At 43.1% G+C, this 12,595-nt stretch overlaps 1 protein-coding gene across 1 annotated transcript in view; it reads right to left on the reverse strand.

Annotated features, from left to right (window-relative positions):
• TRPM6 (transient receptor potential cation channel subfamily M member 6) overlaps nucleotides 1–12,595 on the reverse strand; it is a 131,313-nt gene that overhangs the window by 19,605 nt on the left and 99,113 nt on the right. The window contains exons 29-32 of the mRNA XM_042850587.2: nucleotides 11,946–12,043; nucleotides 8,559–8,617; nucleotides 6,881–6,906; nucleotides 2,154–2,204 (exon numbers count right to left, since the gene is read on the reverse strand). Of these exons, the coding sequence (XP_042706521.2) occupies nucleotides 2,154–2,204; nucleotides 6,881–6,906; nucleotides 8,559–8,617; nucleotides 11,946–12,043 (234 nt within the window). The remainder of the gene's footprint in view (nucleotides 1–2,153; nucleotides 2,205–6,880; nucleotides 6,907–8,558; nucleotides 8,618–11,945; nucleotides 12,044–12,595) is intronic.

Here is a 12,595-nt window from a genome sequence, read left to right on the forward strand (position 1 = left end):
TCACCCAAAAGCACAGAAACCTGCAGCTTTGTAGCAATCTCTGCGCATTTTCAATTTAGGAATAAAACAGCATAGTGGGCAATCAGTGTCCAAATGATTTATTCCCTGCCAGACTTCCAGTGAGTTCATAAGTATATAAACACAGATTAAGTAGTACAGTACAAATTAACTGAAGAAATCCACTCCAGCAAGCAGGAAGAAATAGGGAAATTGCAGTGAATACTGTACTTCATCAAGATGGGAGGTGACAGCTATGAACAAACCATTGCCCCTGTCTTTTCTGGGCATTATAGCTCAGTTCCTTAAGTTTTCATCAGTTGTGAAACTAAGTTTTTTATTGCCAAGGCCTATTTTTTTCTTTATCATTTGCCAACAAATACCTGAAATGGCCTCACTACAGTGTTAGGTATGAAATTAATATACAGCTTTGACTGGGTTGTGTGGGGGTACTCTAGTGGGACTCTACAAAGTAGGAGCCACAGAAGATGACAGAAAAAGAATTAATGTGCTTGTGTTATGGATTCACAGGGTCTGTTGTGCCAGACCCAAAGGATCCACACAGTTCCATATGGGCAGGCCCTTGGCCTCCATGACTCCAAAACTGGGCCTTTGCATGCTAGCAATTCTTGTCTCTCTCTCTCTGTGGTTCCCTGCAGCAAGTCCAGCCAACTGTGGGAGACTTGTTCTTTACCCTTTCAGGACACAATGTCCTGAGTAAGTATTTGCTGTGACACCAGGCAGCCTTTTCAAAGCAAGGTAACAATTTATTAGTCACCTGACATATAGACTCTGAAAGCCCTTAGGTGTATAGGAAAGAAAAGGTTAAGACATAGTCTAAACAGTCTAAATCCAGTGAGCCCTTGAGCCATGCTGCTGTAGGAACCATTTCTGCTTCCTTTCTCTGTCTCTGTTCCTTTGTCTTCAACCCAGGTGAGAAGCCTGTGTCTCCAGGCGTATGTCTACACAGCAACTAGACACCCAGGGCTGGCCTGTGCCAGCCGACTCAGGCTCGCAGTGCTTGGGCTGCAGGGCTGTCTCATTGCTGTGTAGACTTCTGGGCTCAGGCTGGTGCCCAGGCTGTAGGAGCCTGAGAGGTGGGAGGGTCCCAGAGCTCGGGCTCCAGCCTGAACCCGGAATGAAGTTACACAGCCATGAAAGAACCCTGCAGCCCGAGCCCAAGTATGCTGTCATGGGCCAGCCACAGGTGTCTAGTTGCTGACTAGCCATACCCTATGAGCTCATCTGTTAACACTTCTTCAACACCTACTTGAAACCTTTCCCCTGTTCTCCAGGGCCTTTGCTCTGCTCTTGGCTACTAGTGCCTAAGGGCATGTCTACACTGCAATGTAAACCCAGAGTTAGTAGAACTTGAGTTAGCAGACTCTGGATTTGTTAACCTAGGACGTTAGTGTCTACACGCATTTGTAACCTCAGGATAGGAATTGCTGTACCCTGGATTCCAGCATCTACACTGCATTATGTGGACTTGAGTCCAACCACTCATATCCTAGGGTTCCTATCGCCCTCCCAAAATGTGGCTGCTCTAGCCCTTTATTCATTGTGCAGTGTGGGAAAACTTGACTGTCCACCAAACCTGACTGTCCAGAGAACAAAGAAAGTCCAATTGTGGGACTGTGGAATGCTTTTAGTGGATGCCCAGAGCATGAGTCCTGTAGGGCTGCATCTACACTGCAAAGCAATAGGGCTTGAACCCTGGATCCCATCTTGGCACAGGCTTGGACCCTCCACTCACATGGGATCCTGGGACTCTGGGTCCGATCCCTGGGTTAGCACAGTTTATGTGTAGATAAATGGAAGGGGGGGTTGGCTTGAGCCTGAGTGCAAACCCTGGGCTTACATTGCAGTGTAGACATACCCTATGTGTGAATATCCCAGACGTTAGGATTGCCATTGTCTCTTCTGGATCCTCCATTCAATGCATAGGTTGTATTCAGTTTGTTAGTGACTCTGATCTCCAATCAGATAGCTCTGTGAGTCCAACACCTTGTCCCTTTCGTTTATATTCAATTCATATTAGTACAAAGCACGGAGGGAAACTGAGGCATGCATAAGAATCAAAAATATTACCAGAATTTCTACAACTTAACAATGGGTGCAGTTGCTCAGCAGTCATTCAAGTAACTCCTGCTTACCAGAATAATGATATTGCAGGTCCTGAGGTGTTTTCAAGGAGACTGAGATTTCTGAAATTATTTTAAAAGGATCATTATGTTAATTATTGTAGCAGAGATAAATGCATGATTTTGAATGTATTCCCTTCAAGTTTGTCATGAAACAGATTAATCAGAATTACTGGTTCAGCATTCTAAAGAGAGGAATCACTAATTGACGTTAAGTATGTTATAATGTATGGTATGTTGGCAGTTTTCAGTTATCAATTTAATATAGCCATCCGACTTATTTATATAAGGAAATGAAGGGAGACTAGCAATATTAACCTCAAGGACATGTCGTTTCTCTAAGCCAATTACACCTCTGGGATGTTAAAAGCACTTTGCTGTCCATCATGCTTCACAGAATCCCAAAGGCATGATTTTTGCAACTCTATACCCAGTCATTACGCATTCCATTAACTATACTATTACATTGAAGTTATAATAATACAGGTCCATTAACCCATGACATCTAAAATGCTGTAAAAATATAAACAAGTAATTTATTGGCAAAATTAATTTAAAGAGACACTGTCAGGTCAAATTTGGTCCCAAATCTATGCTTTAGAAAACAAGCTTTTACATTACCTAAGACTAATAGAAATGTTTCCATTATCTATTTTAGTTCATTTTGTTCCAGTGAAAATGGAAGTTTACTTACCTTATAGTAACTGGAGTTCTTTGTATGCACCATGGGTGCACATGCTCTCTGTGTGCCCAGGATCAGCGATACTTTATCTTTGAGAAAGATGGTATAAGGTGGATCTGTAATAAGGGCCCCAAGTTTGCCTATCTTTCTGATTGAGGTGATAACCATGAGGAGAGCTACCTTCATTGATAAATGTAATAGGAAGCAGGAGGCCAAGGTTCAAATAGTGAGTTCCTTTAGGTACAGAGAACCAGGTTCAAACTCCTAGCCAGCACTGACCTTGACACTAGTGGGAATGTTCCCATAATGCATTTTTTTAAAATTATTGTATGATGAATAAAAATTGAACATTTTTTTCCACTGTGGGATGGAAAGCATTAAAGACTGTGAGACGTACTCACCATGAACTCAGTGACAGGCCCAAAGATTTTAAGGAGAGAAGATAGTCCAGGATAAGGGGAATTCCAATCTCTTCTGGGAACAATTGATGTTCATGGTACCAAAGGGAAAAGAGCTTCCATTTGGCTATGTAACACATCCTTGTGGAGGGCTTTGTGCTATTGAGGAAGATGGCTCAACCTTCTTCAAGCAGGATTTCTCTAACCCCATTGCCCATCCAAAAGCCACGCTGTCAGATGGAGAGGTGTGGGGTTGGGATGATTGGTTCTGCCCCCATTCTGTGACAGTAGATTTGATGATGTCTGTAAGTGAATGCATGGATGGGAGGTCACCTGGAGAGCCATATAACTCAAAACTGCTTCAGCCACCAAGGAGCTATTAAGATTACTGTCACCTTGATTTTCCTGAGGCTGCATGGTAGGAGGGAGATGGGAGGAAAGGCATACATCAGTGGATCTGACCACTGTATTAGGAAGGCATGCCCTCTGGAGCTGAATCCCTGTGTGTGGCGGGAACAGTAAATTCTTGTTTGCCTGGGTTGGCAAAGAGGTCCAAGGTGGGAATTGCCACTGAAGACAAATCTGTTGTGCCATGGATGAGTGGTATTTCCATTCATGGCTCTCATGAAAATGCCTGATGAGGCTGTATGTTAGGGAGTTCATTATCCATGGTAGGTGCACTACCAAGAGGATATGACTGTGGAAGTACCAATTTCATATCTGTGCCACCTCCCTGCAGCATGGTGTTGACCTGGCTCCCACTCTTTATATAGTAAACCATGGTCATTGTTTGACCTGACTTTTATGAGTGAATTGGATGAAAGGCAGGAATTGCTGACATGTTCTGTGTACTGCTCATAGCTGGAAGTGGTTGATGTGGCACATGGACTCTTGTGGCGTCCAGGAACCCTGAGCTGTGTGGTTGTCCAGGATATGTGTAGATTGCCAGGTCCTTGAGCAGGGCTGGAGGAAAACTTGCTGGAGTCTCTGGTATGGAATCTGTCAATGCAGGCTTGGCCATGTGGGGTGGTACTGCCAGTGCAAACGGTGAGCACTCTTTATAGTCCTTGTGCATTTTGGTGGACGCTTCTGGAGCACAGGAAGTGCCTCATACCATCGGTGCCTGCCCGCATTATCCTTGAGCTCCAAGCACTCCGACTCTGAGGTGTGGAATGCAGATTTGACCTACCTCTTAGGAGGGTGCCTCTGCTTAGCCTCATCATGCTTCCGCTTCACAGAGTCTTTGGGCCTGGTAGAGGAGTCCACCACTGCTGATGGGGCACTGCTCAGCAGCTCTGGCCAATGAGGCAAGGAATGATCTGACTGTGGTCTCATGGCGAGTACCATCTCATGCCAGTGGGGTCTGAACTCCTAAGACTGCCTAATGCATGGGACAAAAGAGCAGCAGATCTCACACTTCAATGTGATGTGTGATTCCCTTGGGCAGTAGAGGCAGTTTTCCTGCAGGTCACCCACCAGAAAGACCTGGGGGCAGGGAAGGCAAGGCTTGAAGCCTGAGACCTTGGGGATAAATGCCCAGGCTTTGGGGGAATAACAGGAGGAAACATCCCAAACCCCAATAACTAACTACACTAAGACTTCTAACTAGCTAGACTATTTACAAGAGTAGAGTTTTGAACAAGCTACAGAGGAGAGTTCAGTCCCAGACCAGGAGCAGTAGAAGAGGAACTGAAGAGGCGGTCGCTGTGTGGTGCCACTTATGCCCTTGCTTTGCAGCACAAGCTGACATTGCAGCAGACCCACATATACTGCTATTGAAAAATTTCTGTTCTGGGTGCACAGACCCTGTGCAGACCCAGAGTGAATACCCATAGGGACCAACACTTTAAGAAAAACAATTACTTGGCTGCACTGATGGGACACTATCAACTTGAAAATCATATTTCTGTCTACAATTTTTCTACTATTGTTTTGTACAAACAATTTTTATACAATTATTATAATTGAAAGAAGTTTTCCAAAAATTATTTTTTTACTTTGTATATTTGACAGCACATTTCCACAGTTGTTGTGATGCTGAAGTTCATTCAGCAAGTTCTGCCAACAGCAGCAGCGTTGAAACTGAGACTGCAGCAGGCAAGCGTGAGTACAGGAAGGGGAGGGAGCATTCAAAATATTTAGTGTTGTTCTTGACCAGGGGTAGCAGAGCCTTCCCAAAAGTGGGGGCAGGGATCCCGGCCCCCACTCCCACCGTGTCCCCACCCCTGCCCCCTTCTTCCTCCCAACACCCCACCCCCGGCCAAGCCGGAAACCAGAGCAGGCCGAGGAGCTGTGGACCCTCAACCTGCACAAGGTGAGGGGGCCGAGAACAGTTCCCGGCCTATGTCCCCACCCCCCGAGTCCGCTGCCCAGGGCAGGTGGAGGGTTCGTGCTCCGCACAGCTGCCTGGGCGGCTCTTACCCCAACCCAGCTTTAGTTGCAGGGGTGGGGCCTTGGAGTCGCTGCCGCAGCCCAGCCACGGTAAGAGCCACAAGGGAGGCAGTGGGGAGCCGCGGACCCTCCATCTGCCCTGGGCGGTGGGCCTGCTAGGCAAGGACACGGGCCAGGGGCTGCTCTCGGCCCCCGACCCTGGGCAGGCGGAGGGTCCATGGCGGCCCACAGCTGCCCAGACTCCCCGACGGGGCTCCAGTTGCCAGCCTGACTGGGGGGCAGGGCCTTGGAGGGGAGAGGAGAGGCGGGGCCCATGGAGAAAAGTGGATGGGCCAGGCCCATCCACTTTCAAAAAGTGGGAGGGCCATGGCTCCCTGGTCCCCCCTGTTCTGGCACTCCATTCTTGATTCCACCCACAATTCTCTTGTAATGATAGGAGGGGACAAAATGTCTTGAAAACCTTTTTTAAGGGATTAAAAGCCAGTCTGCTCTTTGAGAAACTTGCATTTTTAAAAATAATCATTTGCAACAAAATTCAACTTGATGGTGTCTCTTTAATATGACTGTAGCATCTTCAGCCCAAATACCCATTGTACTACCCACTGTGAACATAAACTTGACCAAAAAAAGCCTACATACAAAAGTTCTACATTTGTTGGACAATGTCATCCTTCAGATTCTTGAGTGAATATCAAAGAAGCTTGAAAACGTATTTACCATCTTTGACACTGAACTCCTGCACTGACAATGCCACAATGGACCTGATCCCTCAATGAGAGTTCCACATGCAGAGGAACTGTAGAACTGAACCCAATACCACTTACCAGAGAGATGGCTGCAACCATGACTGTGCTTAGAAATACTATGTAATCAGAAATGTTATGCTAGACTTAACCCTCAGATATATGTCAAGCTTCCCATTTAACCCCATGGAACACTGTTGCAATCCAAAGGATAGAATTCATCTGTCTCTTTTTAAGTACAGCACAGTTAATTCCTGCTGAAAAGTGTGAGATATTTTATATTGCTGGGCTGAGCAAAATTGATGGACATTTCCTTTAGCATGGGGGAAACATTATCACATTATTTGTAGTAAACTGTAAAGATAATATTCTTTCTGTTGGGTATTAATTATTGTTAACCCTCTTCCTGTTTACCCTCCATGCTTACAATGGAATCACTTCTTCTCTGGTTATGTATCTCAGAATTGTGAAAGTAGGATTTACAAATAAGAATTAAATACAAGTAATAATCAATCAAAAACTTACTGTCAATGCCGTTTGAACTTCTCAACCTGTTTTAGAATCAAGCATAGGAAATTATGCTTCAAACTTTTCTGTGATTAAACAAGCAATGACATGAAAGGATTTGAACTATGTGAATTCAAACTCACAAAGATGTAAACTCACTTCATAAAACACAAGAACCACTAGCATAAAGTTGTTTTTTGCTTTGACATAAAGCTGATCGCTTGTTATTAAGGTACAGCAGTATTTCTCTGCATTTTCCCCTCTCTGATTTGTGCTTACAATTCTGGGTCACTGTCTTGTTTAGATAATAACAATATTGTTTAAAGAGCACTTCAATCAGATATGAGTGGTGGGTGGGTGGATTGTTTGTTTGCTTTTTAATTTTATCCTACGTTTTGATGTACTGGCTGGTATGTGTCCCACTGCCTTCTACTGGATGAAATCAGACTTACTCAATTTTTTGCAGTTGCCTTGCACTTTGTTAGCTGATCTGTAGGGAGGCTATACTGTAAACCCTACTGCTACTGATATTTAACAGTCTCTGTTGCTTCAAGTTAGGGTGACCAGAGAGCAAGTGTGAAAAATCGGGACAGGGGGTGGGGGGTATAGGCACCCATAGAAGACAAAGCCTCAAATATCAGGACTGTCCCTATAAAATTGGGACATCTGGATGGAAGCTTTTTGCTTGAGGGAGGGGGTAAAAAGACAAAAGATTATGGGCATAATTCTCCTCTCACACGGGTGAGAATCAAGAGTAATTCTACTGAAGTCAGACCAGTGTAGTGACAGCAGAATCAGGCCCTGTGAGTTCAGTTCTCAGTTTAGCATGTATGCAGGTTGCCTACTGCCTGCAAGTATGCCACAATGGATTGTTAAAAAGAACAGTATTTTTCCTCATCCTATGTTGAAATTGTGTGGAATGTGGCAATTGCTTTGTGCCTTTTATTTATTTTATCAGGGATATTACTAAGTAGTGGGGATGTATACTGCAGTGATGAACTCGAGAGACAGAGGCAGAGAGAGAGAGAGGGAGAAAGAGGAGAACACATGGAAGTATCCCAAATATTAAGACAATTATCAAGCAAGCTGAAAAAACATCCAAGAGGTTTGAAGAAATAAACAAGAAAACTGAAGCCACTTTTCAAGCCAGTATGATTTTATTTCACTTTGATCAAAGCTTAACCACCACCAAAATCTCTTTATAGAAAGCAAGCCAAATATTTTGCAAATGCAGACAGACTTATTGCTAATGCAGAGTTGATACAAAGGATTTTAATCAGAGAAAGACAGCCTTTCAGGATTTTTGTTATTTTAAAAAGAAATATACAATTTATGCAGCAAAAGCAAATGTTGCCTTTCATACTCTAGAAGATTAGAATAAGTAGTTAAGATGCTGTGGTGACTGCATGAGAAAATTAGATAATACTGGGATAAAAAAAGATAAAAGTATCGATGTTCCTTCTAAAATTAGAAGTTATATTGGAATTAATAACCTTTTATAATTAAACAATAAACCTTTATTTTATTGAAAAAAGTCTATTGCCTGAATCCTTCATTTTACATATGCACAAATTCCTCATGCTAATTGTGCTATAGAACTAAAATGGAAATCTGCAATATCTACAGAACTGGGTTACAATAGAGTCTACTTTTGTAGGTATGCCGCAAGTATCTTAAAATAGTAAGGAATACATACGAGGAATTCCTGCTCAGATTATTCTTCCTGGTGGTCCCAATCATGCTATTACTCAAATCCTGAGAAGAAGAAAATGATGTTATGGGTGCATTCTATATATCACTGTCCTACATACATAATCAGAGCAACTCATAAAGCTTCCAATCCTGCAAACACATATGCATGTACTTAATTTGATTACTGTGAGTGGTCCCACAGAAATCTAAGGGTTTCACAGAACTATTAAGCCTACACTGATTTGGAACATGAAACTGTCTGGTTACAATTTTCCATAGAATCTCCATGCATTTAGGTAGATAGTAGAATAATTTAAATGATCCAGTTATATCAGACTGCACTGTGGAAAAATTCTAAATGTATGTGGAAGGATTTTACAGTTTAAAAACTATTAGGGAATTTCCCTTTATAGCAGAAAAATGAAATATATGAAATATAAATATTTCATGGATCAGTTCTTTAAAATGTGTCCTACAGTGTTACACTAGCAAGGTGTGACCAGTTGGGGGGATTTGCTTAACGAAAGCTTATGTTCAAATAAATTTGTTAGTCTCTAAGGTGCCACAAGTACTCCTGTTCTTTTTACTGTGTCTCAGTTTTCCCTATGTGCTGCATGTTTAACGAGGTGGTGGGAGAGGGTGTTTGTTGTTGCAGAGGACAAGGTGAGACCTCGCTGCCTGGACCCCAGACAATGGCTTGGAAACAGTGGAACTTAGCAACTGGTAATCGGGAGGCCCACCCCATCTTGGAAGCCAGCTGGGTTTGCCCAGTGAGAGAACAAAGGGCAGAAGAGAGAGGGTCCAGGTAATCTGGAAGGCAGCTGGTTCCAGGTGATCTGGAATTTAGCAACTGGTGATCGGGAGGCCCACCCCATCTTGGAAGCCAGCTGGTTCTAGACATTGGGAGAACAAAGGACGGAAGAGAGAAGGTCCAGGTGATATGGTTGTCGGGGAAAGAAGACAAAAGACGAAGGAAGGGCTTTTGGGGAAGGTGATATAGGGTGGTTGGCTGGAAAGAGGTCGCTTCTAGATTGGTACAAAGAGCAGCCTGAGCCCACCTGGACACTGGACAGGCCCAGATGAACAATGCTGAAATTTTCTATGTTTGAGGCCCTGAGAACTTTCTGTGCTGTGTTCAGATGTACAATAAACCCTTCTTTTTTACACTGGCTGAGAGTGACTGCAATCTAGAGATCAGAGTTGCATTGCTCTGACAGGGTGTGGAGGCTCTGGGGTTCCAGAGCGCATGGACTCCCTAAGGGAGCTCACAGAGAAATATAGGCATGTTGAAGGCTCAGAGGCAGGGCCGGTGCAACCCATTAGGCGACCTAGGCAGTCGCCTAGGGCACTAACATTTGGGGGGCGGTGACTGGATCTTCGGCCGCCCCAGTCGTCGTCGGTATTTCGGGGGCGGGACCTTCCACCGCCTAGGGCGGCAAAAAAGCTGGCGGCGCTCCTGCTCAGAGGTGCAGTTTCAAGAGGTGGTAGAGCCCAAGGCTTAATGCCCCAGAGTGTGACTCCTGAGGCGGGCTGTCAAACTGAAGAGGTTTCCTCCCAGGAACCATACAGAACTGAAAGAGCATGGGTCCTGTGAGGCCATAACACAAAGGAAACACATCACATATCACACATCTAACAGTTTGATGCACCAAGCACGGTGTATTTTTAAGAACTTTGGAGTTTGTCAATATGATATTTAGATTTTATATATTTCATTTTGGTCAGTCTGAGGTTCTTAGTCCCTTTAATAGTGCAAAACCTTCCAACTACATCAGGGAAAATGCTCCTATAGGACAATCTGACTTTGGAATATCCTCATGTATTACTCAGATATGTCAATATTCGTCTGAAAAATCTGACCAAGGCAAATTCCTTTCCCCAAAAAGAGTGCACCAGGATTCAAATAAAAAGATCAGAGGCAAGCTTTTAAGACAAACTAGATAAAACTCATCTTTAACTATTACCTTAAATTTAGTTTTAAAATTAACTATCTCAGACGTTCTCCCATGTTTTAATCCAGGAGATTACCTTTTGCATGAAAGTTCCTCTGGTAACAGGTCACTTCCCCACCCACAATCCATTGGTTTGTTCACAAAATGTTTCATCTTGTTAGGCATAAGGAAAGACCTGTGGACCAATGTTGATCCATAGATCGGTCTGAGAAGTACTGACTCAGGGAAAACTCATTTCTTAAAAATATATTATGCCCTGTTTTAAAGATTTATTGTCAAATTGACTTAATCCAAAAATTAATGTTTTACAGAATCTAGGATCAGTAGAAATGTTTCTATAATTTCTTTTCTTCAATATAAAATTCTTTTGTTTAAATTTAAACTTGCTCTGTGGTGTTTGGAAGTCAAACAGGAGAGTCAAACAGTGAAACTGACTAGAAACAAAAGTTCAACTTTCTAGTCTACTTTCATTGCCACCACTGAGAACAGCCTAGCTCCATCTTCTTTGGAACCCCCCTTCAGGTAGTTGAAGGCTGCTATCAAATTCCCCCTCATTCTTCTCTTCTGAAGACTAAACAAGCCCAGTTCCCTCAGCCTCTCCTCATAAATCACGTGCCCCAGCCCTCTGATCATTTTCACTGCCTTCCGGGGGCCTCTCTCCAATTTGTCCACATCCTTTCTGTAGTAGGGGACCCAAAACTGGACGCAGTACTCCAGATGTGGCCTCACCAGTGCCGAATAGAGGGGAATAATCACTTCCCTTGATCTGTTGGCAATGCTCCTACTAATACAGCCCAGTATGCCGTTAGCCTTCTTGGCAACAAGGGCACACTGCTGACTCGTATCCAGCTTCTCATCCACTGTAATCCCCAGGTCCTTTTCTGCAGAACTGCCGCTTAGCTAGTCGGTCATATAAGGTTGCAAATCAGTTCTGATAAATCATAATTTTTAAAAGCCAGAGATTAAAAAAACCACACTAAATACAGTAGGAAACACCTTTGCACTAGAACAAATATTTAACTCTCACTTTGCATAAAATAAATATTTTCACCTAAGAGCTAAGATGATGAACTTGCCAAAGGTTGCCTTAGTTCTCTAATCACCTCTGCTCATACATTCAACATCAGACTGTGTATTTGCTTAATGGCCTAGAGAATTACTAATAAATGCTCACCTTTCTGACCATTGTCTTCATACACACTCCCATTTCATGATTCACTAGTTAAATATCCTACTTTATGAATTATTGCTAAGTGTTAATAGCTGTTAAGTATTCATTTACTACCATAGATGTGCCTTGCCAGCATGAAATGAAATTTCGCACACATCAAAATGTGTCTCATTAGACAGAAGCTCAGCTGGTGAAAATCAGTGTAGCTCTATGGAAGCTACAATAATTTATATGAAGATTTGGCCCATGATATGTCCTCAGGTCTTACCTCTTGAGACTGCCTCAGAGAGTCACAGATTTGCAAAGAGTGCCTACCAGTTTCTTGATTTTTCATTTTCTGGTGCATATAACTGAGACGTTCCAAACCTAACCAAGAAAGTAATCAGAATAAATATATTTCTAAAACTGAAATGAAAAGCATTATTACTGTAAAATAAACACCCATAAAATATCTGTATGATGTATTACTCTAGAAGCCAACTATATAAAAGCAACAATGGAATTTCACAAAACTGAAGTACAGTAGATTGTTCCCACTTTCTGTTAACCTAGAGGTTCCAATGTAGCCCAGGCCTGTGATCTGTAGAGCATCAGTGCTCCATGGTGCTTTTCATGGTGGTCTGCAAAATAATCTAAGAGCTGTGTAGAGATAGAGTCAGGAGATAAGGTGATCTGTGGGAGCATCTCACTCTTAAAATGAGGCCTGTATAAGGTACAGTAGTGATTCTCTACCTCTTTCAAGAGTCCGAAATGTCATTCCTTAGAACAACAAGGAGTCTGGTGGCACCTTAAAGACTAACAGATTTATCTGGGCATAAGCTTTCGTGGGTAAAAATCTCACTTCTTCAGATGTGAGGTTTTTACCCACGAAAGCTTATGCCCAAATAAATTTGTTAGTCTTTAAGGTGCCACCAGACT

The sequence above is a fragment of the Chrysemys picta genome, chromosome 6, assembly GCF_011386835.1.
Source record: "Chrysemys picta bellii isolate R12L10 chromosome 6, ASM1138683v2, whole genome shotgun sequence".
NCBI lineage: Eukaryota > Metazoa > Chordata > Testudines > Emydidae > Chrysemys > Chrysemys picta.